Below are 25,992 nucleotides of genomic sequence, written 5' to 3'. Positions count from 1 at the left end.
AATTTAAACATTAATGTTTCCTAGGTTTAATATTTAAAAAAGGAAAAACAACATTTGCAATACAATGTTCTTTATGTTTACTGGGACCAAAGCTTGAACACATCAGTCAGCTTTTCCCTCCCATTTGTCAGTAGTCACAGGTGCCACGCAGAGAACTAGAGCCTGCAGGTTAGCAACTGCCGCTGTACACAGAACCCACACAGCTCTCCTGAGGCACTGGGGGGTGGGTGAAGTGTCCAGTCAATTTTTAGTTCTAAAATCTTAGTATTGTAAATGTATCTCCATCCACCTACAGAACAGGTACCACAGGCACTCGTCTATTACAAAGCAATTTTCTGCCTTTTAAGTCCCTGCACGTAAGTCTGGCTGGCATTTCATTTGTCGGTGCCTTAATTCTCGTAGGCATCTCCTGTCACAACCCATCAAGTACTCTCTGCTATCTAATTGGACTATCCATAATACTGATGAGCTATGATGTATCTGATCACTATGACCTGTAACAAAATCAGTAATTCGATAGCATAGGTAAGTATATCCAGCTCCTTTAAAATGTAATTAATATTTTACCAAAAAAACCCCAGAAAATTAAATGGAAAAGATCCTCAAAAATGGCAGAAAATGCAATAATCAAGAACAGTAATAACTGTTATTACGAATATTTAAAAGCTACTTAAGTGACACGACAGGTGCAACACATTTTCACACAACAGATTTTCACATTTCTACAAACGAGATCTAAATAATTCAGACTGTTGATTCATTATATTTTTGCAATGTTTTAGGGGCAGAAACTTAAGATAATTGTTATAAAAACACTGCTGTAAACATTTCCAACCTGATGCTCTCCAAGAAACATACATTTACAGTTACTGAAAAAAATAACCTGACAAATGCTGAAGTGCACAGTGCTTACAAATATTTACTTTGCATTAGAATCAAATGTTGCTTACACATGCACAGAAAAATTAGAAAGACAGCCACAAATTCACTATTACTTTTCAGACTAATGATATTCAAGAACCATTACACATGAAAACAAATAGACAAAAATAAAGCACACTTTCCAGTTTACTTCTGTGTTACCTAACAATATTGGAGCAATCTAATTCTTTTGCTTTCTTTAAACTAGATGCTTCTTGGCTTTGTTTTTTTCCCTTTTTTGATTCCATACTTAACATGGCAACAGGATTTAAAAAAAAAAAACAACCTTGATTTTTAAAATACATCATACTGACAGCAAAGCCTAGGTCCATGTGTATGACACAAACTGTATTACAGTTATCTTGAACTAGAGACATTTAAAAATCATCAGTGTTGCTTAAAATAGACTAATGTTTTATTTAAAGCCCACAGACCCCATAACAATGTCAGGCAAGAGTAATTATGCCCGTAATATAAATAACACCCTTAGATTTATCCAAATAACTCTGAAAATATTTTTTCATCATTTACATCCACCATAACACCAAGTCTGATGACATGTGTGCTCTGTAGCATTTTAAAAAATCATCCTTTTATTATAGATAAATTTTACTATAAAAATGCTAAATTCAATTAGAAATTATGCTGCAAATTTACACAAATCATTTTGAATTTAGCAAGTAAAGTTCTGCATAAGAAGCTCAACCCATATATGTTAATAAAGGGATGAAAGAATAAAACCACTATTTTCAACATGGATCCTGCCACCACAAAAAAGTTTACAAAAGGTTCTGTATAAATAATTTCAAAGGCAACCTAAGTCAATGAAGCATTCCTTATTAAAGAAGACGTACACCAGAATGCTGCTTTTAGTTTTTGTGTCTCTCAGTGAGCTACAGTAAAATTATATGTGCAGTGTGTGGAAAAGACTCTTCAACATTTGTGTTATTTTATATCAAGCCCCTCTTTTAAAAATTACACTGGATAGGAAAAATGTAATGCGATACCAGCTTAACAAGAGTTTTGCACTTACCAGAATTATGGCAGTAGTCCATATACTGTGGAATTTGGATTGTAAAGGCTACCAAATCTGGAGCTAAGAGAGATTCTGGCTTTCTACTCTCATTGAGCCATTTGCTGCTGTGTAAGTCTCTGGTGTCAGAAGGGCCTTGAATTAAAGGAATCAGCTTCTCTTTTCCACCACCACCTAAGATAAAGGTAAGACTTCTTAGAGCTTATACTGTAGTAAGATAAATTTCCAACACATAAACATTCACTAGTCCAAAGAGAACAGCTATTAACATTGTAAGTACAGAATTAAAAGAGGAAATAGAAAGCACAATCTCATTTAAGCTATTAAACAACTTCCTTAATGTTATCTTGTAAATGTCTTTACATCCAGAAGGATTTAATATAAACAATTATCTTTAAAATAGTAATTTCCATCTTTAAAAATCACCACAAAGTTAATTTTGAGTTAAATATATTACATTTTTATGTTCTTGACATTAGCTGCCTTTACATATGAAGAGATCATACACATTGATTGGAAAAGTTCCTGCATGCTCTTCAATAAAAATTCTATTAAAGAAATTTTAAAAATATTTAAAATAGAGCCCTTAAAAACTTCATAAGCAAAATACATACTTGTGGCATTAATGGAAAATGAGACATTAAATAATAAACAGAATATATTGAAATTATGTTACAAATAAAGCAAAATGCCAATATTCTGTGTAATATGAAAATGCAGAGTTATTCCAGTTTCTTCAGTGCTTTTAGATTAATATTTGTCTCAGCTAAAAAAAAAAAAAAAAAAAAAAAAAAAAAAATAGGTGACCTGTTTATTTTTTTTATTCAGAGTAAAAACTGACTATAGTGGGGCTAAAACAGATCATCCTGGCACACTTAACAATAATAATAAAAAAACCCAAAACAGAATACAAAAAAAAACCCTCTCTGATTCATAGGAACAATGAGTAAATTCTTGTTTCAGTAACTCTCCTTGTAAAAAGCAAGGCCAATTCTCCTATACAGGCAATAAAGTTTTACATGGTCCAGCTGCACATACCTGGGGCTTTGGCACAAATTTTTATTGATCCCACGGTCCCAGAGGCACATTTGACCAATGATGTGCCGCAGTACTTCAATTCAACATTCTGGATTGAGCCCTCAAGAGTTGGCAGGGGATTCTTAGATTTCACACCTAATAAAAGAAAACTGCAAATGTACTAGCCTGTTGAATTTAAATATTTTTATATTCCTTCACCAAGGCATTTAAACTTAATTATACTTTAATTATCAACCTTAGATGTTCTTACAGCATTTTTGTTGTGATTCACAGTTTTTAAATGTAAGTGAGAGAACGCTGTATATGGGCATTTTAATGCTGGCAGTTATGCATAAAATATATATAGAAACGGAGAGGAAAACACACCAGGCCACTTGGAAACTGCAATAATAAATATGTATATATACACATACATACACTTTTGTTTTCACTTTGTTTGTGTCACGTCAGCTATTCTCTTTCATGTTTTTATTATGACCCTTTCATTTCAGGACCTTAAAATGACTAAGTGTTTTCAGCTCACATTTGGACAACAGCATTTTACTCAGTAGCAACGTAAAGCACTAAACCCACACAGCTGAACAGCACACAAGGCCAACAACACACTTGCCATTTTTCAACGGAAACTAGAGTTCAAACCTTGCCTTAGGTCACAACTGGAAATAAGTTTTGGTGGTCTTTCCTCAGCCCCCACTTGCACACACCAGAAAACTACTACACTGGTTGGAAGAATTCGGTGCTGTTGGCAGTCACTTCTGAAGAGCTGCCTAGAACGGCAGCGGCAGCAGCCGCGGGGGATCTTACAAGTCAAGACTAAGATATGTTGGCAGAGCTCGAGGGCAGCTCCAAAATAGCCCCAAAGCATGGGTGGACAAAGCCAGCCCTCCTATTCTCTACATCACTGTCTATCAGAAAAAAAAAAAAAAGACATAAATTTACTTGCAAATTAGAAAGAAATATTTTCAACACCTCTATGAAAGGAAGAACTAACAGAATTTACCATTATTTTTTTTTTCCCCCCTCATGCAATGGAGGGAATTGGAATTTGTCAATTAAAACTGGCAAGCAGCTTGTTAATTATGCAAACATTAGTACAATTATGGAACTGTTTCCTTGCACACGTAACATACATTTTGCTCTAAAATCCATAATTTATGCAAGATAAGTATTACATAAGATCATGTTTAAAACAATGAAGCAGTTTGATATCTATTTTAAGATATTTAAACACATCAAAGACACTGAATACATTCTCTATAGAATGAAGTCAGTTGTTTGCACAATCTCTAGAAGATTTAATCCAAGAAACACAACAATTAGTAAGGAAAAAAAAAAAAGTAATTATAGAGAACAAGATTTTGGATTATACCTGGTAATTGTGCTTAGTGCACTGTGCCTATTCCAGTTCCTAAGCACTGACGTGTACGTGACAGTGCATATAAAAAAATTTGGCAAGCAGACTCCTTGACATATTTGTTCTGGTAAGACATTAAAATAATATTTGAATAAAAATCACTTCTAAGGTAGGAAGAGAGAAGCAGCATACCAAAGGACATATGGCATTTAGTAAACCAGAGTGCCATATGCAAGTAGGTTCCAAATTCTATGCATACTTTCTGATAAAAATTTAATTTGTCTTCTGTGTTCAGGATATGCCCAGCCTTTTCCTAATTTGTAATTCAGCTAGACTTCAGTCTCAAAGAATGCTCACTGCAACCCATATGTGTGCCTGCTGCTACAACATCCCAACAGTTCTCAGTCTGGAAGATTAGCTACCAGCTTTAGTCTCGTGAATACACCTCATTCCCAGTCTTGCCCACAGCAAGCCTCTTTTAAAGCTGAAAATCCCATTTTATCTAAGGTGTGCTATCAGACACAATGTGTGAATTTGTCAAAAGCAGAGAGGGTACCTCTAAGCATTTCCTAGTCTTGGCTCTGTCTCCTCATACTTTCTATAAACTTGTGCAAATAGACCATTGTCCTGGGAAGGAGGGGAGGAGGAGGGGAGCAGAAAAGAAAAGTATGTTTTTCCCTGTCTTCTGTCTATTCCAAAACTATAAAATATTGTTAGTAACAGCCAAGATTACAGTCAAAGCAAAACAAATTTGACCCACATCTTTCAAGTCTTCTCAATACTGGTAGCTTCTTGCTGTTTCCGTCTTTCAGCAACTCTTTAATGCTCAAAAATGCAATGTGTGGTGTACAATATATTTCTCTCACTTCACTATGGAAGATTAAGTACTCCTAAAACTAAGTATTTTCCATCATACAGTCCACTCTATGTCCAGATGCATTATCCTAGACAACCTGTCTGCATTAAGACTAAAACTTTCCATGTAACTTGAATTTTGTTTTAGTACCATATTTGAATGGAAGGAACCAAGTTTCATGTGATCATGCTCCCTGTTGGTTTCTCCTCACTCCTGTTCTCTCACCAAGTAACTTCTGGACTTGTCGAATTCCAGCAAGGTATGGCAGTGTTATCAAAGACACTTCTTCCCTACAAACTTCTTTAAAATGTGGGTATTTCTGTCCTGTTACCTGACCAGTCAGCATATGCATAACAGCCAGCAAAGTATAACTCAAACTAGACACTGCACTGATTTTCACCCAGCCAGTAGTCAGGGATAATAATAGGAAGCTAGGAAAGCTGGATGGCTTGGCCTTGAAGAAACCCACAAAACCTCAATATATGATCATATAATTAACAATTATAATGTTAACAATACATTTTAATGCAGATTAAAAAGTAACTGATAGAAGTAATACGCTATTTCTTTCTGGAACACTTTCTCAGTTTTCAACTATTTCAAAAGAAAATAGAAGAGTGTTCTAAAAATACAGCATAATCATGCCCCTACTCTTCTACATTGCTGACACCAAATGGCAACATCATCCAGTTTCAACACCTGATAACCACAGCACACCATAGAAATCAAGGAGAAAGTGCAAGAATAATTATGTTTGGGTTTCACAGCTCTGAACTGAAGACACTCAAACTAATGTATTAAATATTAAAATCCTATATGGAGCCTATAGGAAAGAATAAGGAACTTGGGATGTCCACCTAGACTTGCATGACAAAGACAAAAATCCCTTGCACCTAGGGTGATTCTCCTTGCTCAGTTACAAGGCTCTTTTTCAAAGCACAGAAGTTTTAGAGACTTTTGGTGAACCAGTTATAATTAATAGGTTTAGGATAGGGAAACAGCCCATTTTCTTCCATCTCTGAAAATTTTTGGAAATTATGAACTATCCCTCATAAACTTGTCAAACTGGCAAGCTGCTCTACACAGAAGAAAGAAGCCTTGTTTCCTATGTATACCACAGACTATCCATAGTTTCCATTCCTGTAACTTCAATTCTTCCTAAATATTCCCTTATTATCTCTTCCATCATGATAATATAATTACAAAATAAAAGTCTCAACAGTTGGAGACACAACTAAAATATCCCTTAAATACCTATTTCAGCAAGGAAATGTTTAAGTCAGTGAAGACTGGAGCTACCTTCCCTTTAATTGAAGACCTGTTCAGAAAGATACCTAATTAGTGATTTTTAACAATGGCATATGCATCTTTTATCAATCTGTTTGTAATAAGGTGAATTTGTAATGATTAATGGAAAAACAGGAGACAAGATCTAAACTGATCAACAGAAAAGACAGGAAAACAGCAGAAGTAGGTAACTGACTCTGAGGACAAAAGTCAGGACTGTGTGCCACCAGATCCCTGAAACACAATAAACAACTCTTAAAAAAGAACTTGAGAGCAATGCAAATTATGAAATAGGAAATTAATAAGGCATGACTAAAACTTCTAGAAGCAGCTCCACTTCTCCCTACATTATGGCCTCAGAAGGAAAAATTTCAATATTTAAAGCATTAAGTACCAATAAACTATGGTTTGGCATAATGATATAGTAAAAGACTGTCATATACATGTCTAAATTATTTCAAACTCAGAAAAAGGATCAATCCATTAATAAAAGCAAGGGAACTAAATGAAATAACATTTAGCCTAACTCTTCCTAGAATCAAGAAAAGAAGCCCAATTAATTTCACAAGAACATATATATAAGTTTTACATTGCTAACACACAAAAGCTAGTAAACAAAGCAAGGTATACAAGGAGCCTAATTTCTTTCATGAAAGACACTAATTTGTGTTCAGTCCCTGCTTAAGCAGCACTCTCAGTGACAACTTCTGAAAGTTTGTACTGAACTTCAGGAACTTCAAGTTAAAACCAAACTTAACTGCTTAGTCCTTGCAGTATGAACATAACAGAAGCCACAAAGACTACATCTAGTTGGCATCAGTCCTACTTCTCATGTTCAAAGCATTGGGGAGCATGAGCTTCCATATTCCTCATTGCAGTAAAACAGAAGCAGCATAGGAACTTCAACTTGGTTCCTTCCATTCAAATATGGTACTAAAACATATAACACTTCTACCCATCTAAAATAAACTAGTTTTTATATACATGAGGATAAATTCAATAGCTCATGCAAAATGTCAACACATATATAGTATATTAAAACACTTCTTCTCATTAATATGTGCTATTATGATCACAGAAAACCTGAACTGCATTTTCTATCGTGAGTTTCTATTAAATCTAGTTGAAATTCAATCCAGTATCAGATCAAATGTCTTATCTTCAATACACCAAGCATACATTGCAATATATCTTGGGCTCTGGAAAAAAGCCTGCATTTTAGAACTCTTTTTTAGTAAAAAAAGTGTGTAGCAACTAGAGAAAAAGAACACCTATGGCTTTCTAGTACAGCAAAATGTAGAATGAAACAACAAAGTCTTAGAGGAGCCAGACTTCATCTCAGATCTCATCATCTTCCGTTTCAACTGCGGAACTCATTTTTCTAAGACACATCTATTTAAATAAACTATTTGGCAACTATGAATCTGATTAAGCCTCATTTCCTGTGAGTCTCTATTGTTTTATCCTGAACAAGCCTCAATGATCAGAGCAGATGCAAACCTTAAAGTGCTATGTAACGACAGCAATGCAAGAGACAAGAAACGCCAGATCTCACTTGGACCTACACATGGTTGTGAGCTTCCCTGTAACACACATCACAACTGGTCACCTGCTTGCTGTCAGATAGAATTCCTAATGTTTGAAATCTCTCAAAAGGTCAATTTGAGATAATTACATACAAGAAATAACAATTAGGGACCAGTAAAAAAGTCAACATGTGAGGATCCGTCATAGAGGATGGACAGAGTAATTCTTAAAGAAGTAAAGAAACCACAAAAGTTTATAAAAATTCAAAAGAAGAAAGGCAGATGTGCTCAATAGCAGAATTATCAAAAATAATAAAGAACTACAATTTAAGGTGCACCCATTAACAGTTTGGTTTCCTGAGTTGCTGAGGATAGTGGGGGAAGCAAGAGAACATCAACATCTTTCAGTTTGGAAGTGAGGAAAGACAGCAATTGTGTGATTAAAATACAGACAAGAGAGGCTGCTGCTGAGGAGCCTGACTGTAAAGGAGTGGGAAATGGCAGGAAGACAGTAAATCAGACTGGCAAGAGATTACATGGAAACAGATTAAAATAGAGTATATCAATATTGCTTTGAACAGTCTCCCATGATTCTCTTTCTCAGATAGTTAGTATATGCTGCTTTAAAGATCGGAAAGATCTGAGACTAACCCTTGCCAGGTAGTTTTCCACACAGATAACAACATTCCACTTGCTTTAAAATGTGATTTGTTTCTAAATTAGTTTCATTCTTACTCAGAGTCTTCTACATGGCACTGCATTTCATTATGATATCACTGTCTTCATCCTAGCAATTGAAATATACATTATTTAGGATATAAACCTAAACCCAAAATTTTCAGAGTTAAACAAAAATGTTTCTATTTTCTTTTAAATACTTCATGCAACTACTGAGGACTTTAAGTGAAACAGTGCATTTAGTGTCTGAAATGGCAGGTTTTTACACCAGGAGGATATTAACCTTTAATCCCTGAAATCATTAAAGAAATGTTTGTAGAAATATTTTTAGCCTCTTTATCTGGTCAAAGTACTGGAAGTTAAGTCGTGTCTGTACAAACCAATCATTTCACCAGCAGTTTTATATTTCTTTAAAGCCTCATATAAAAAGCACCTGCTTAAAGTGAGTAATGGAGTTTTATATTCATTGCACTTAGGAACAGCGTATGTAACCTATTCCGTTTTCCTCCCTTGTGGAATATATTTCAGCTTATATTGCACAGCACATTACCGATGTGTATAAAGACTCTCAGATCAGCAATTTGGCCTGCAGACAGCAACCTGCATGAGTATACTTTTTTCCCCCCTTCCCTAAATACAGTATCCACTTGATTCAGCAACTCAAATTAAAACCATCCTTTAAAGATGATGATCTCACCTTCACAGTGACTACATGAAGCCCATACACGCTAACACCATAACAATGGCAGGCTACAATCTTCAGCACATACCCCGCACAAGCAACACATACGCTGTCAGCATTACCAAAAACAAACAAACAAAAAATCTTATATATAATTTTGTCTGGCCGAAGAACAGAAATCTCCATTAATGTGATTAATTTCTGAGAGGCTGAAACTCACACTATTAAGATACAAAAAAAAAAAAAAAAAAAAAAAGGGAAAGTATGTACTTTAGAAAATCCAAATGTAAGGAAAGTTCTGTAACATAACACATATTAAGGATACAATTTCATGTTGGAATCAGTATTTTGTCAAGAAAAAGCATTTCCACGCTATAGCTTATTCAAGCACATGCTTGTGATACACGTCTTTATAGTTGAGAAATGTAAGGAAGTCTTCAACTTAGTCTCAGTGTAAGGTTTCCCTGAAGATTTATTTAGTACTGTATTTTGATAAAAGTATAAATTTGAAATAGTCTAAGAATCACAGAATCATGGAATTACCAAGGCTGGAAAAGACCTTTGAGACCATCAAGTCCAGCCTATGACCTAACACCACCACATCAGCTAGACCATGACACTGAGTGCCAAATCCAGCCTTTGCTTGAACACATCCAGGGATGGTGCCTACACCACTTCCCTGGGCAGTCCATTCCAATATCTAAGAACAGTGCTCTCCAATTATGGTTTTCATAATTCACATTGGACTCAAGTCTGTAATACAGGCATGACCATGTAACAAAAAGGACATACTATTTTTTAGTAAGTTGCTGTTTTTCATTTTAAAAACAACAGTGAAATTTGGCAGGACAATTTAAACAATTTTTGTAAACACTTTTGAATTATTAACTAGAATCATGCAACGGCATCTATTAATTAATTGTAATACATATTATTATATTACACATAGAAAACACAGACTTCAATGTATTTCCAAGTGTGCTTAGCAGATTGATTTATCTTCTACAAACAGAATCCTATCTTCAGAAAACTACTAAAAACTACTTCAGATGCTACCTTAAAGTAGAAGTTTTTGCATCTTCTTCCATCCACATGTGTCTATGTTGATAAGTGTTAAATAACATGGAAAATAAATTTGCCAGAACAACTTAAACTAAGCATAGAATTACCCATCAATATTATTGCACATAAGTACTTACTCACTGAACTAAACAGGAAAAGGGTCTATATTATATTACCTTGATTAGTACCTCATGGAATGCTGCAGAAGTTTTGTGGTCAAGGCAAGTTTACAGAGTCCAAGAGAAGTGGAAGGAATAGGCATTCTATGCTCACACATCTGAAGAATATCTGTGATTTGGGAAGTTCATGTTTTCTAACTTACTGCAATTAGGTTAACACTTCAGTAAAGTTGTTGGATACAAATTTTAACTCTGATATGCTTAGTACAATAAAACTTGATACATCTACCAAATATTTAAATATCTGAGGAAGCAGAGGACTTCAAAGTAAAATGAAATTCTGATAAATCTTTACAGTACCTTAGAACATTGTTCCAAAGGAAAATTTGAAAAGAAAGAAAGGTCAACTTTTTAATATAAAGGAAGTTAACTTTTTAATATAAAGGAACATTACTATGAAGTTATTTTTTTTACAGTAGTGTTGCTTATTTTGCCAATTGGATATCCTTACCATAACTTCAAACATACTGAATATCCTTATAGGTACTATAGCTGGGCTTAGTTTATAAAAAGGAGGCCTATATGAATGCCAGTTGTATGCTTTTCAACAGAAGGATGTAAACTTATTTAGCAATCTGTTTTTCTCTTTCATCTTATCTCTAGTTTCTGTGTAGATTTATAATGCTCATTGTTTCCAATTTTAACAAATCACCTAATGGCATAAAGGAAAATATGTTAACCTTGGAATTATTTGCAGTTGTAGAAATCCCTTTTGTCTGGCTCATGCAAGGCCTGCAATCTGTTTTAAACACAGATTGTCTGTCTTTTGTCTGACAGCCACCAAGCTGCACAAATTACTTTCTGCCTGTTCACCTGTTTGCAGCTGTGTCTGTAAGCTAAGGATTCTGTAGTTTGACTTGAGCAACCACTCCAGGATTGATGACATGTGCTGCTGATAAACTGAGCAATTTGAAGAAATTACTGGCTAAACTTATTGAAAGACATCTGTGCATGAGCTGAGAACTAGAAGCCTTCAATTGTGTGTTTGCAACCTGCAGTGGCGGCAATCTGTTTGAAGTGATATCCTTCAGTAAGAGAGCTGGCCCTAATACTAAATAACTAAACCATCCTTGCAACATATTTCCTCACACACCAATAGAACTCTTTTGGTCTTAAATATACTTCCTAAATAGAGGATGTAATGACAATTAAGACTTCCTATACTCATCTAGCAGAACTTGTTTTGAAGCTTTTCCATTTTTTTCACTCAGATCTGGCATTTTGTACCATTTCCCAGCCTCCTCTGCTAGACAGACTAGTTCTCAGCAGTTAATGGTGGTACAAGCCTCTCACAGGCACACTATGTCTGCCAAGAAGACATGCCTTTGCTGTATTAGGGGGATACAGCTCAACCCTTCCACTTGCAGTATGTCATTGCCTCTTCAGCTAACTAATATTAACACCTGCCATTTCTGCTCTAAAATTTAGTAATCAAGAAACTGTATTTCAAAACCGTGTAAATCTTGTTAATGTTTGAGCTTCTGGGAAGTAGTTGCAGATGTTAATTTTAAGCTCAGGAAGCCCAAAACTGCTATCTCAGGGTAAGCATGTACATGCACATGTGTGTATGTATGAAATTCTTTTGGTTTATAAAAGATCCACCAGATTGGGGACTGACTTCTAAACTGTACCTTATATTTAGGAAAATAAAATCCTATGTCCTTTAGGACACATTCTTTACTGATACACTTCAATGTTACTCCCATTTCCTGTGTTCTTACATGTTTAGCACAAAGGTCTTTCAAGTATACATTGTGAAAAAGCAAGCCAAAGTACAACTCTAGGTATCTTCAAATGTTTTGGTAGCCCAGAATATACAAGAAATAAAAAACATCACTAAAGTTGCTTGATACAGTAATGAGGGGAAAAAAAAAAAAAAAATAAAAGTTATTAAAGGGAAAGTATGTTAAGCCTAAAAATGTAACTAAGTGTTCAAGGAACTTCCAAAGCGTGTAGTCAGAAGCACAAACTGTTCACTTTCACATCTGCACATTAACCTCCATCCCCCTAGCCTTCCTTTCACTCATTTAAAAAGGATTAAGTACACAATACTTAAGTATAGGCAGTGAACAATCAAAACAAAGCATTCATATCTTCTTGTTGTCTTTGCAACTAGCTCATACTAAAAGTCAAGGTACTGTCTGAAATGATCAAACAATCAAGACATATCAGCATTATCTGATAGTTTTAGCAAATAAAACTGGGTATTCCCTTTTAATTTCTTATTTGAAGGCAAATATTACCTTTAAAAGTATCTTCACATACAAGGTCTACTAACAATGATAACAATTTTCAAAATATGTACTACTTTTGATTAAAAATTACCACTGTGCTTAAACACCTTTGAAAATGGGAAAGCAAGACTTTCAAGTTAAGTAGCTATATAAATTGGGCTTTCACATTCCAGAACCCATAAACCGTATTCAACACGGAGCTGAACTGACCTCCTGGAAAACAGGATATATAGTATAGTGTAGATGCATATAATAAATCAAGTCCCGATTATGTGCAGCTAATAACTATACATCACTAATAATAAAATCCTTAAGATACTATGCTATAGCGGATATCTAAGTAAACAGAGTACATTTTTATCTTTATTCTCTATGCATATTGTGAGTTCGAACTTTTTTTTATGTCAGCTTTTATTTTAAAAGAGCTAAGTCGTGAGAACATTCTTATGTACCACTTCATAATTCTGACACCAAGTATGTATAAAAAGATTAGCCTTTATTTGGTATAAAATCAGTTGGCAGTTTTACATCTGTGCAATGCAACATAAATACCCCAGCTGGCATCTCAAGCTCACACACATATGGACTTCAAAACAGAAACTTCCTTATTTGCAGCACTGCCAGGGTAATTTTGTATACTCTGCATACTACAGCTATTTGTCAGGCCTCTGCAGGTGTGCACTGCACATAAACACACAGCTGTAGTCTAGCAAGCCAAGTGTTCCATCAAACACATAAAGGGAGACCTCAGCAGCTGGATTAGTCATCCCTGCAACAGGTCCAGGGAGAACAATATGGGTTAGTATTTTTGGAAAAGCATGGATGGTAAATTTATGATTATGCTGGCCTTACCAAATAACTGCTGGATTGTGTCATTTTTATGCAATGTCTACTTATTAAAGTTTTTGTTAGAATGGCTGGAACAGACTGAATATTTTTTACTTTTTAATATAAACAATAAGGTAGTTTATGTATAAAATAGTTTATTAAGTGCAAAATGTTAAAAGGTTTTCATGCTAGTGGTTGGTTTTTGACAGATGTTACAATTATTTGCATTGGCTTTAACAGACAAATCACTGGAATCAATTATAGTTAGTATATCATAAAGTCTCTTACTAGTTACACGTTATACTTTGTCACCTTTACTATAACTACATAGCATTTTTCTATCTCTGTGGTTTTCACTCTACCTGCCTAGGTCACAGGTGGATTCCTAAAAACACCTGGTAAAAAGAAGTGTGGAATAAACATTTTACTGCAATTAAAATGCTTGCTTCTTCAAAGTGTGATTTCAGTGTTTTGTTATGAAACAACAAAAATTTATCTCAGAACTGTTTGGAAGGCACCAGCATGCACAGAACTTCATGGTGGTCATATAGATGTTAAAAATATTTTAATCAACCAGAAAAAGCAGTAAGCCTAATTTTATGTGAGTTTCCTTTAAGAAACTTCATGTGTCAAATCGAAGAATAAAATGAATCAATAAGAAACTGAATAAAAATTTTAAAACAATTTTCTTCCTATTTATCCAGAATGTTCAGTGTACAGTATGCATTTTAGCATTTAAAAATTGCTTAAAAAAAGATGAGAAATTATAAACACTATCAGGGTAAATCCTAGATGTATTTAATCCGTTAAACTTTTAGTTCAAATAGTATGCAGGCACGCGTGCTTGCTTCTCTTTGGCATTTATTTAGAATCACAAAAATTTACCAGATCTTACCCATGGCTCTCTTCTGTGAAGATGACATATTTATACATTCATAATAGCCCTTTCTGATTTTACGTGCTGGGAGAAAGATGTCAACTCCACACACCAGGAGGGTGGATGTTCACCAGCACTAAGAACGTTACCACATTTTCCTTGCATACAGCAGTCCTTGGCAGCACCTGGAAACACTGTGAGCAGGAATCCATTCCCAGCTGCCCTTTCTTCATTAAGTTAATTGCATGACTTGAAGAAAGAAGAGAAGGGGCTTCCTAAAGGTCGCTTTCTTAAACATGACCTAATGACATTTCAAGACAATGTTTCTGTCATCCAACAGGATGACACTATTGGTGGCTCAGTAATGTATATAAAGGTTATGTTAACATTATGGTAACATAAGATCGAATAATTAGAATTATTATAGGTAAACTTAACAATCACACTGTGAGTTCCTCGTGTGATATAAAGGTAGCTGTTCTTTTAAGTCCAGCAGTTTGTAGAAAATACTGAAAAGGCACACGTAGCACCAAAGACAGAGAGATGAACAATACTCAGCCACTCTCAAGTATGAGAGCCACCAAAATATGTCATAACAAACTCAAAAAGAAACACTTCAAGAGAAAAAAGTATATTTAGAAAAGAGAGATGGAAATGGCAAAATTAATTATTCCTTTCATGTAAACAACTCTGTATTTCTGAATCAAAACTGAAAATCTGTAATTTCAGGGATACATATTTTGCACCCAACCTGGCCTACAAAATAAAACACACACAAAGCTTTAACCATGTAATTACTCTTCTCTGGCACACTGAAGCAGGAGTTCAAATCAAAGGCACAAGAACAAATGGAATATAGCATATCAGATTGACGGTTTGTGGGTAAAGTTACCAAGATTTAATGCTGTAATATACCATTGATGAACAAACTATAATTCAAAAGAAAAGAATCATTTTATTAAAATAACCTACCATCATATAAGAGTTGTAAGAAATCCACAGGCCCTACTTCAGAAAAAATCTAAATCTTCTTTCCTTAAAAACAGGCAAAGATGATCATGACATTATGAAGAAAAATAATGTGATGTTCATTAAGTAAAACTGTGCCTTCCCGAACTACTTGTTTTCTTGGCAAACATTGAATTTTCAGGAAATCTTTTTAAAAGTGTTTCTGCAAATATTAACAAAAAAATATTCAAAATATGATAAGCAGTCATAAGCATTAGTCAATACTATGAAGTGAAGTATAAGAAAACAGAAATTAGAAAATGGGAAAGGCCAAGAAGGCATCAATTTTCCCTGGGGGTTACAGTGATACAACAGATTATACTGGATTCATCAGTCAGAAACTTCTTATCCTGGTTTTGGCAGGTATTTCCTGCCTGACCTCAAGAAAAGCATTCAACTTTTGGGAAATTGATTTCTCTCTAGAGAAACATAGGGTCTTGCAGGGCATGTACTCATTAGATACGGGAGGATTCATGTGAACTAATGAAACATAAGGACCTACTATCCTGAGCAGACCAAATATCGAACTTGGCTTGAACTCATTGGTATTGATCTGAATCTGTCTTAAGCTCTCTGAGACAACCCTTTCCAACTAAAAAAGAAAAAATCTAGACATATTATGATGCAGTGTTCCCTTAGCCCATTCCCATATTCTGAAGAACAGCTTTCCATGGAATCATGCAATGGTTTGGGTTGTAAGGGACCTTAAAGATTTAGTTCCAGTACAATTAAATCAAACTGTAGATCTTCTTCTCTGTCTAGAGAGCTCAGGTAAGTACCTTTAACAAAAGGTCCTTTCCAGGCAGAACAATGAGCTATTCTGAACTGATAGGGAAACATGGTTCCTATTCTAGTGAAGAATGTATCTATACAGCTAGATGGCAGGGATGAGTGGTCGTTTTATTTTTTGCCTACACAAGTCAAACAATACCTGGAATTTCTTCACAATCAAGTCATCTACACTCTTCTCTTAATTTAAAACTCAACCAAACTGTCTGCCTTAGCTGGCTGGCTTTCATGTTTCCAAAATTTTTATTCATTGATTGAGGCCTAACATTCCTGCATGCTGGTAGGCCAGTAGACTTTGGTAATTTATTGAAGTATATATTCATCTTGTCTACTACAGGAAAACTGCAAGCTATTGCTAAAACAAAAACAACAAAGGGCTTGCAGTTGAGTTCATACTTTTGACACAAAATATCACAGAAGATAATCTATGTACAACCACTGGAAGAACGCAATGCTTTCCTAAATTAAAGTTTAAGTCTTCGCAGGCACTTTTACATTTTAGAGTACAGCATCACTAAATAATTAATGTTCTGTAAGATGAATAAGAAAATATTCCCCCTGTGCAAAGGGTCTATCAACTGAAAAAGGGACAAGACCAAGGTGATATATACAGAGGTATATTCCATTTATACAAATGGATACAAATGCAAAAGCAATAAAAAAACATATTGTAGTACAAAGAAACAGAGGGAAGAACAGCAAAACATTCTGCAGTTTTGGTCTTTATTCTAGTTAAATCTCATCCTGGTAAACATTACATTGAAAAGCCACCCAACATCTTAAAATGCTTGAGAAATGCATATTGACTGTATCACCACAATATTTAAAAAACCTGATAAACCCTAAGTTGATAAAGAACTTCCTATATTGAAAACTACACTGTTGCCCAAACAGATGAAGCAACATTATCAAACTGTAACCAATTCCAGACCCCACTGGGCATCACACAGACCATTACTTCTCTCTCCATTCCTACCCCCACTTTTTCCCCATTTTTCTTAAAATACAAGCTATTTTATAGGGTGACTGTAATATGATACTATGATCATTGCTGATGGCAGTTAGAAACAGACCCTTCTAATCCAGCTGCTCTCCACTTCAACAAATGCCATTTAAAAGCTACTTCATATAAACATTATTGCTTCATACTTAAAAGACATTAAGTCAAGATTTTCGAAATTCCATTAACTTGATTATATCAGCAAGTGCACTATATGTTAGATTTATCATTAAAGCAAAATCCATGAGAACTGTTTTCCAGATTTTAGTTAATGCTCTTATGACACATTTGGCCAATGAAAAGGGATGAAAAACAGTAGTGCTTTGAAGCAATAGCCAGTAAATGCCACTGCGGTTTACCCAGAGTAGGACGCACAACATATTAGACCACAGTTAATGAAATAAAACCATTTCTTAGGCTTTTTAAATGTGTCCTGTATTACTTGCTTGGAAACTACACAACTGCTTCATCTTTGAGATATTGCTTTTTTTCTGTAGTAAATTGTATCTCTTACATCTACCGGTAATTAAATCAGTAAGTGACTACCACTGCTTTGTATTTTACAATACGATTTAAGGCAAAATAACTACATAAATAAACTGCAGGTTCTTTTTTTTTGTTTCCACATAAATACAAAATTCTAAAATTATGTTCCTTATTCAAAAATCCAGAGAAAAGATTACTGTGAGGAAAACAGGATCAAGTATTTGCATACTACCTACTTGTATAACATATGCAGTGATAAGTAGTTTCCTTCCATAATATGCCCATGAAATGTGGATTTAATGTTATGCTTTCTTTACACGGTTTGACAGGAAAAATTCTCCTGGCAGAAATTTTGGTGCAGTAGATTTTTAAAGCTTTAACTCCACCCTTCATATACAATTTCTTCCAGAAAGCAAGGAAGTGGCTTGTTTACCAAAATAAAACATTTTGTATCCTCCACTCTTGTGAAATCTTGAAGAACTAAACACATAATTAATCCTCAAAAGCCATTTATTTCTCTAGCACTTTTAGGTATTTACATACTAATTATAAACCTATGGCTAAAGCCTTGCTAAATTAAATCTTTAAAGAAGACTAAATGTCTCCATTACATAATAATATATTGCATATTTTCCTATTTACATCAGTAACTATGAAAACATAGTTTTTTCTTCAAAAGTAAGACAGACAGCTCAAAGGTGTAAAGGAATTTTTTTCTAGCAGTCCAACCAGCTATTGTCTCAAGGTAAGAATTCAATTCTCCCAAGTCCTTCACACTTTCCAAATGAAACTCTTCACACACTGTATTTTAACAAGTTAATTTATGACTAAGCAATGTTAATTGATAAACCTTTCCAATTACTGTAATTAGTTAACAGTAAACTGAGGCATGGTAAATAGTTCGGGTAATTTTTTCATAGCATCACTGTAAGAAGCTACTACTATTCTTCCCCAGGGACTATCAAGTTACAATTTTGCTATTCACAGTCACTGGCAGAAAAAGAAGATTTATATGTGAGAAATTAGTCATGAAATAGCATAAAAAGCAATTGGTAAGAGAAAAAGCAAACAGCAACAGCTCTTCTACCCCAAATCAGAAGAGCTCTGCTACTTGGAAACATTTCACTAGATACTTGAAAAAACAAGGGAGATACAGGACCTGCCAATTAACATACCATATTTTCAGACAAATCACTTTTACCAGATAAAAACATTGAAAAGTCAACAGTGGAGCTATCAGTGCAACTTTGAATATTGATACTATCATTTCAGAATATATAAAAACAGAAATCTCCTAAAGTGAAATAAAATTAGATCATTAATGTGCTTAACAGAAAACTGTTCTTATTAGTAGAAGTGTTGAATAACATGGTCTTTAACACAAGTTAGGCTGCACATCATAGTGACAGTGAAGCTCAGATCACATACCCTCATTTCCATAATCATTTTCACATGTCTAGAAAACATTAAATACAGTACCATCTTAAAAATGAAAAGCAGACATTCCTTTGGAAATTAATTCAATATTTAGCATGTCACACTCAGAAAATATCTCCTCCTTTTAGAATACGGAAAAATTGGAACATAATAAATAACTGTGTTTATTATTTCATTTGCCTTAATTTTGTCTTATAGGCACAAGCAAACACAACAGTTGTGGAAAGATGGCATTCATGTCTAGAACATTGTATTCTAACAGTGTGAGACCTAAGTCTTTCTCTGAAAATAAACATACAGAGAACCTAAAAAAAAAAAAAATCAACATGAAACCTTCTTTACCATGCATTTCCACATACCTCACATTAACTACTTCTGCTGACAGACTTTGATCTCAATAGTCTCCAGTCACTTCTCAGAAAGAAACACACACACATCAGAGCACATTTCTTTTTACCAGATTCTTTCCCCACAAACAAAAAATTTAAGCCAACACTTAATGTATATACATAACTTGAATCCACATATGCTAGCACTGCAGAAGTTAGGGCTAAGGGATCCATGCAAGAATGCTAATTAAGAATTGCTGTGGATATTGCTTCTCTTTATGCTGACTTTTGAAGAGGATCAAATTCATCCATACAGTCTGTAACTGGGTTATTTGTAGTCAAGTTAACTATCATGTTAATGTAGCTCTGAGTGCAATTGCTTATGGAACAGAACTAAAATTATTGTGTATGTAACAGTTGTATTGTTGCCCATTTGTAATTATTCCTTCCAGAGGCAAGCTCCTGGTTCTTTTCACCATAGCAAATTGAGCTCAACTATTAAACCCTTCAGTGTGAAAAACTTGATAAACAGGATAACTTGTGAGAAGTCACTTAAGAATTGGTAGCAGGCAAGCAAAGCTCAGTGACATTCTCCCTGAAGATCACCCTAGAAGACATGTTAAATTAACTTTTAACTTGCATCTTCTTTCAGGACTTTTCATGATGCTACTACATCAAATTCAGAAATTTTGCATATGGGAATTGAGATTAATTTTGCAGTGCTAAGAAACCCCTACTCAGCAAATGGATAATAAACAATGATAATAAAACTTCACAAACTACATCTGTGTTTTGAACAACACATATACAAGCAGGGAAACACGGGAGGATTCCTCTTTAATTCAGTTATATTATAGAATAAATACTCTAATGTCAAGCTTTTTTTTTATATATATCACAATGCACTAGCTACTTATAGCGGTTACACAACATATGACAGTGTAGCTCCCAAGACTTCAGACAACATAAATTTAAAAAGGAAAATTTTTTTCAACACACCAATCAGAACATATAATTAATAATCTGGTGTCAGTTTCAAATTAATTCCCAGAGGAAATAGTTAACCAATAACCTTTTCACAGAGCACATAGAAGCAATGTGAGACCAGCTATGTGAAATAGCAACTGATGTTAAACACACTAACTTTCAAAATGCTTCATCCTATCACGGGAAACTATTCATCTGCCAATAAATTCACAGGTGGGAAGATCTGAGTCATTATCTTGCCAACCCAAAGAATTTCACTGCAACAGGAGACACAACACGAAAGACAAAACATACAAAAGGCATCAATTGTTGAAAATAGGAAATCAAGGAAAGAGATGATGCAGAGAAATTGTCCAAGTAGCCAGGGATAAGGTTAGGAAAGAAAAAGCCCTGATAGAATTAAATCTAGCCAAAGACATCAAGGGCAAGAAGAAGAGCTTCTGCAAGTATGTCACTAACAAAAGGAAGACTCAGGAAAATGTGGGCCCACTCCAGAAGGAAACAGGGGACATTTTCAAGTGGGATATTAAAAAGGTTGATGTACTCAACAACTTTTATGGTTCAGTCTTCACCGTCAAGTGCTCAAGACACCACCCAAGTGGCAGCAGGCAAAGGCAGGGACTGGGGTAATGAAGAATCACCCATGGAAGGGTCAGATCCAGTTCAAGACCATCTAAGGAAACTGAAAGTGCAGAAGTCCATGTAAGCTGATAAGATGCACCTATGGGTTCCTGAAGGAATTGACAGATGAAGTTCCTAAGCCACTATCAATCTTATTTGAGAAATCATGGCAAGCCTGGCAGATTTCCCACTGACTGGAAAAGGCAAAAAAAACCTTTTAAAAGGGCTCCCCAGAAGGAGGAAAAAGAAGACGTGGGGTACTACAGCCATTCAGTCTCACCCCCATGCCAGGCAAGATCATGGAGCAGAGCCTCTAAATTGGAAAGATACTGACTATGGATGGACCACTCAGTGAGTAAAGAATTGGCTGGATGGTCACACTCAAAAGACTTGTGGTCAATGGCTTGATGTCCAAGTGGAGATAAGTGATGACTGGCATCTCTCAGGGGTCAGTGTTGGGACTGCTGGTGGTGAGACACTGGAACAGGTTGCCCAGGGAAAATTCTCGATGTGCCCTCCCTGGAAGTGTTCAAGGTCAGGCTGGATGGGGCTTGGTGCAAGCTGGTCTAGGGGAAGGTGTCGATGTAGGGCAGTTTGAACTAGATGATCCTTAAGGTCCCTTCCAACCCAAACCATTCTATGATTCTATGATTGTAATGATGACAGTTGAGTGTCTATGGGTAAGGATGAAGGGGAAGGCAAAGAATGCAGATATTGTGCTGGGAGTCGGTTATAGACCACCAAACCAGGATGAGGAGGGAGATGAAGTATTCTGCAAGTGGCTGGCTGAAGTCTTGCAGTTGACTGCCACTTTACATTTCTCCTCTTACTTCTCCAAACTAGATAAGATGACAACCTTTCAATGTTGACTTCTTTTTTCTCCTCTTTAAGGCCAGAAAATACACAGCTGAGCTTTTTATGGCAGCATATCTGCAGAAATCCCACCATACAAGACTGGCTCAGTAGTGACAACTTCTGAAACAATCACCAGTGAAACAAAAGGAAAAAGGTATCTGGCTCTACACTCCACAAATTGCCTACAGCAGTGTATCACAGAGGTCCCTGGAGTCCAACTGAGCTTCAACAGCAGCAGGATTGCACCACAGTAATGGGTCATCAGTAGCATAGTTGGCTGATGAGGAAATGAGGTTATGTATTTACTTATTTTAGTAAGAAACTGCATAAACAGCCATACAGCCTGAAGTACAGAGAATTTTTGTACAGCTATCAAATCTGAAATAAATCATTTAATTAGAAGGAAATTTAGAGATGTCAAGGAGATTGTATCTAACCCATTTGCTTAGAAAACAAAGCAAACCAAAGTAACCTCACCACCATCCCCAAAGAAACCCAAATCACAAACAGAATAAATTCATACTTGTTCCAATAATACCACATGAAATGGACTTTTCTCACTAACAGGTTTTACACGATGGATAATATTAATGCTTAGAATATTTTTGGATGCAAATAGTAGTTATCTTTCCCAGCATACCCATGGGGCTGTACATAGGCTTCCCTCACAACTCTTTATAATTGTAGGCTCCTTTTCCAAACACAATCTTCATATTCACCTTGCTATAATAAAAAAAAATCTATTCTCTTGACTGACACTTTACATTTCTCCTCTTACATCTCCAAACTAGATAAGATGACAACCTTTCAATGTTGACTTCTTTTTTCCCCTCTTTAAGGCCAGAAAATACACAGCTGAGTTTTTTATGGCAGCATATCTGCAGAAATCCCACCATACGAGACTGGCTCAGTAGTGACAATTTCTGAAACAACCACCAAATATTACTAGTATATAGAACAAGTTAAAACTTTCCTTTCAGGAAGTTACCACTTCAAAATTGAGGGACCAAATCTTACCTACATGCTGACTACTACCTACTAGTAATTACTGTTCAGAAATGGTTTTTTGTTGGGGTTTTTTTTCTCCATAAAATGGCAATAATAATGTGCTTTTCTTCCACAAGGTCCCTTTAAGTGATTACAGCTCACAAAGGCTCAGAAGCTCTTCAGGTGCATTGGATTCCCAATGGTAGCAATGAAAGAGAAAAGAACAGGCTGTCAAACATTAAGTGAGGAGCAAGAGAAAATGGAAGTTTAAGACAGTTTATAATAAAAGTCCCTACAGAATGAAGGAAAGCAAAAGACAAAACAGCAAATATAATGAAACTGTATAGAAACTGTTCTACACAACCAGTAAGGAATAATAAAAAGACAGAACTAACAGACTGAGTAATAGAGCTTTGAGAAAAATGTATAAATGCAATTTGAATACATCTTTGAATCTTGAATACATTTGAACAAGTCCAAACATCTAAAACAGTGTTGGTAATGTAAATCAACACATATATACATCATGTGTGCAAGAGAGACAGCAAGAAGTCATTTCTTCCCATAACATGATCCAGCAGGACTATCTTCAATATCAATTAACCAAGACAGCCACCTGTCCCCATCGTGAGTTACAAAAGACAATAAAAATTAAAATGCTTATTATGTTTTTAAAATAATATTTTTACAGTGTGACTACTTCCCATGTGGATATTACTCCTTTTGCTTGTCATCCTTAAGAACCTGTTCTCTACTGGATTTGTCTGATGACACCTAAGTCATACTGGAGGAAGCAGTTACTCCTTAACTAATAATATTTTTTTCAAGCTTCTAAGCTTCTCTTGGTAGGCTGGTCTGAACATAACCATTCTCAATATTGAAAATGTGTCTTTATTTCTAATATAACAACTTCCATGGGTTTAACTGGAGGGTTTTATCACAGAAAAGGCAAAAAAATATGGAGGAATCTTTTGCTACCCTATTTACTCTTAATTGAAAGTACACAGGTAGCTCAATCAGGTAATTTTTCAAATCTCAGAGGACACAAATGTATTCTTATTTCAACTGAAGGCCTCTTTCTTCAATCCTCATATGAGCTTACAGACCTCCTCTGTGCTGTCTTCTAGTATTTAAAAAAAATATAAGCTACAAAAAACCAGACATAAGCATTATCTTCTGCCTTATAAATGCCACATATAAACTTTGTGTTTAGATAATCATATTTTTACTTATTATTCTGTTATCACACAAAATTCTCACCAGTTCTTTTTGACACAGCATGACGCAAAGTCCCTGTTGAGTGTGGGCTGCTATGAGTCCTGCACATTTTAAGCATCCATTTTTTGAAGAGTAAGATCCGTTTTGTATTAATTTGGCCTGCTTTTCTTATTCAAATGTATGTAATCCTGGATTTTATTTCAGTGGACCCCAATAACCATGTAAATCAAATTGTACTGTGAAACTGCCCTATCACTAGCATTTGACATTTTTCCTAAATCATGTATTTTGCAATGCATAACAGTAAGTTTCTTTCCAACAGGTTGGTGAAAAGGAATATTTCACTTTCAAAATAATAAAAAGTTGTGGAATAATAAAATAGAAAAATATACTTAGTGTATTTTTAAATAAAATACTCATAACATTATACAAATGTCACTAAAACAAACAGATGCATAGACAGTCCTGATTCAGGTAAGCATATTAGCATCAACAATCATAAAAATGTGTAAAAAGTAAGAAATCTGTTTAATGAAAAAACACAGAAATTTTTCCATATGTTTTATGAAGTATTCTCTACCCTTTAAATGAGCACATTCAGATTTAGTCACTGGCTTTGTTTCAGAGAAACCCCATCTGTACACATCGCTTACAGGCACATCTCAGTCATGCAATAACTATGTCACAGCTCATATATCAAATAAAAATCACATTCAAGGCCACACAAACTCATATACCCAAAGTCTTCCATTCTATTTAAAGTAATCCTAAGAGAGCTCTTATTGCACCTCACTGCTGATGTCACGTGACTTTTGTTGGGAAACAGAGTCCTACAACTGAAATATCAAACAGTCCTTCACACAGATGAGAATGATCTAAAGGACAACTCTATTGTACTTATAAATTCTCCAAGTCTTTGTATTATTTTACAAAGAAACAGTTGTGGAACTAAAAATAAAAAATAGTAGCACTGCACATTATGTTGTACAGTGAAAAGCAGGACAAAAACAAAAGCAGCTCACAGCAGGCTTAAGGAATTGATCTGACACATTCAGATTCCAAGACTATTAAAGTTGATTGTCCATATCAAGGACAGAAAGTTAAGTTTTTATTTTACCTTTCCAATAGCAAAGGTTTCAGTACCAGAACAACCTCATTTCAAACCCAAAAGCAAAGACTGCTAAGTCAAAAGGCTGCAATATACATTAAATGGCTGTCCATAAACTCATTAACTTTCGTGGCAAGAAAATAGTATCAACATGTTAGAAATCTTTTAAATCATAGAAACCCAACCCATCAACTCCAGAGAACACCTTAAGCAAGCAGAATCTTACTGAAGCATTTGTCTGTTTACTGATTATTTTTTTTTCCATTATTATCAGGAAGTTTCCTTTGGCAAAGAGAAATCATGCAAAGCAGAAAAAAATACCTTGGGTAGTCAGCTAAGGGCAAAGGCCTCATAATGAAAACCAGCTAACTTCAATTGAAAAGGGATTCATTCTTGCCAATGACTAGAATTACAATATAACTCTGCATTACTGGCAATATAAATAAAGATGATTATTCAGTAGCTGTTGCTTGATAACTTTCTAGGAAGGTACGGAATGTTTTTAGTAGCTTATGAAATACCTGAGTCACCATATAACAGAGTATGTTTGTTGCTTTGGATTTCTTTGGGTTTTTTTTCCTTTTGTTTTAAAGGATTACACTGATGACTGAC

General features: G+C 35.0%; 1 protein-coding gene across 2 annotated transcripts in view; it reads right to left on the bottom strand.

The window, feature by feature from the left end:
* VPS13B (vacuolar protein sorting 13 homolog B (yeast)) overlaps window positions 1-25,992 on the bottom strand; it is a 429,191-nt gene that overhangs the window by 295,463 nt on the left and 107,736 nt on the right. For both annotated transcript variants that reach the window (XM_010006448.1, XM_010006447.1), the window contains exons 17-18: window positions 2,993-3,127; window positions 1,955-2,128 (exon numbers count right to left, since the gene is read on the bottom strand). In XM_010006448.1, coding sequence (XP_010004750.1) covers window positions 1,955-2,128; window positions 2,993-3,127 — 309 coding nt within the window. The remainder of the gene's footprint in view (window positions 1-1,954; window positions 2,129-2,992; window positions 3,128-25,992) is intronic.

This window comes from Chaetura pelagica, unplaced genomic scaffold (genome assembly GCF_000747805.2).
Source record: "Chaetura pelagica isolate M959 unplaced genomic scaffold, ChaPel_1.0 scaffold76, whole genome shotgun sequence".
NCBI lineage: Eukaryota > Metazoa > Chordata > Aves > Apodiformes > Apodidae > Chaetura > Chaetura pelagica.
The sequence above is the reverse complement of the archived record's forward strand: the minus strand, read 5'-3'. Positions and strand labels throughout refer to the sequence as shown.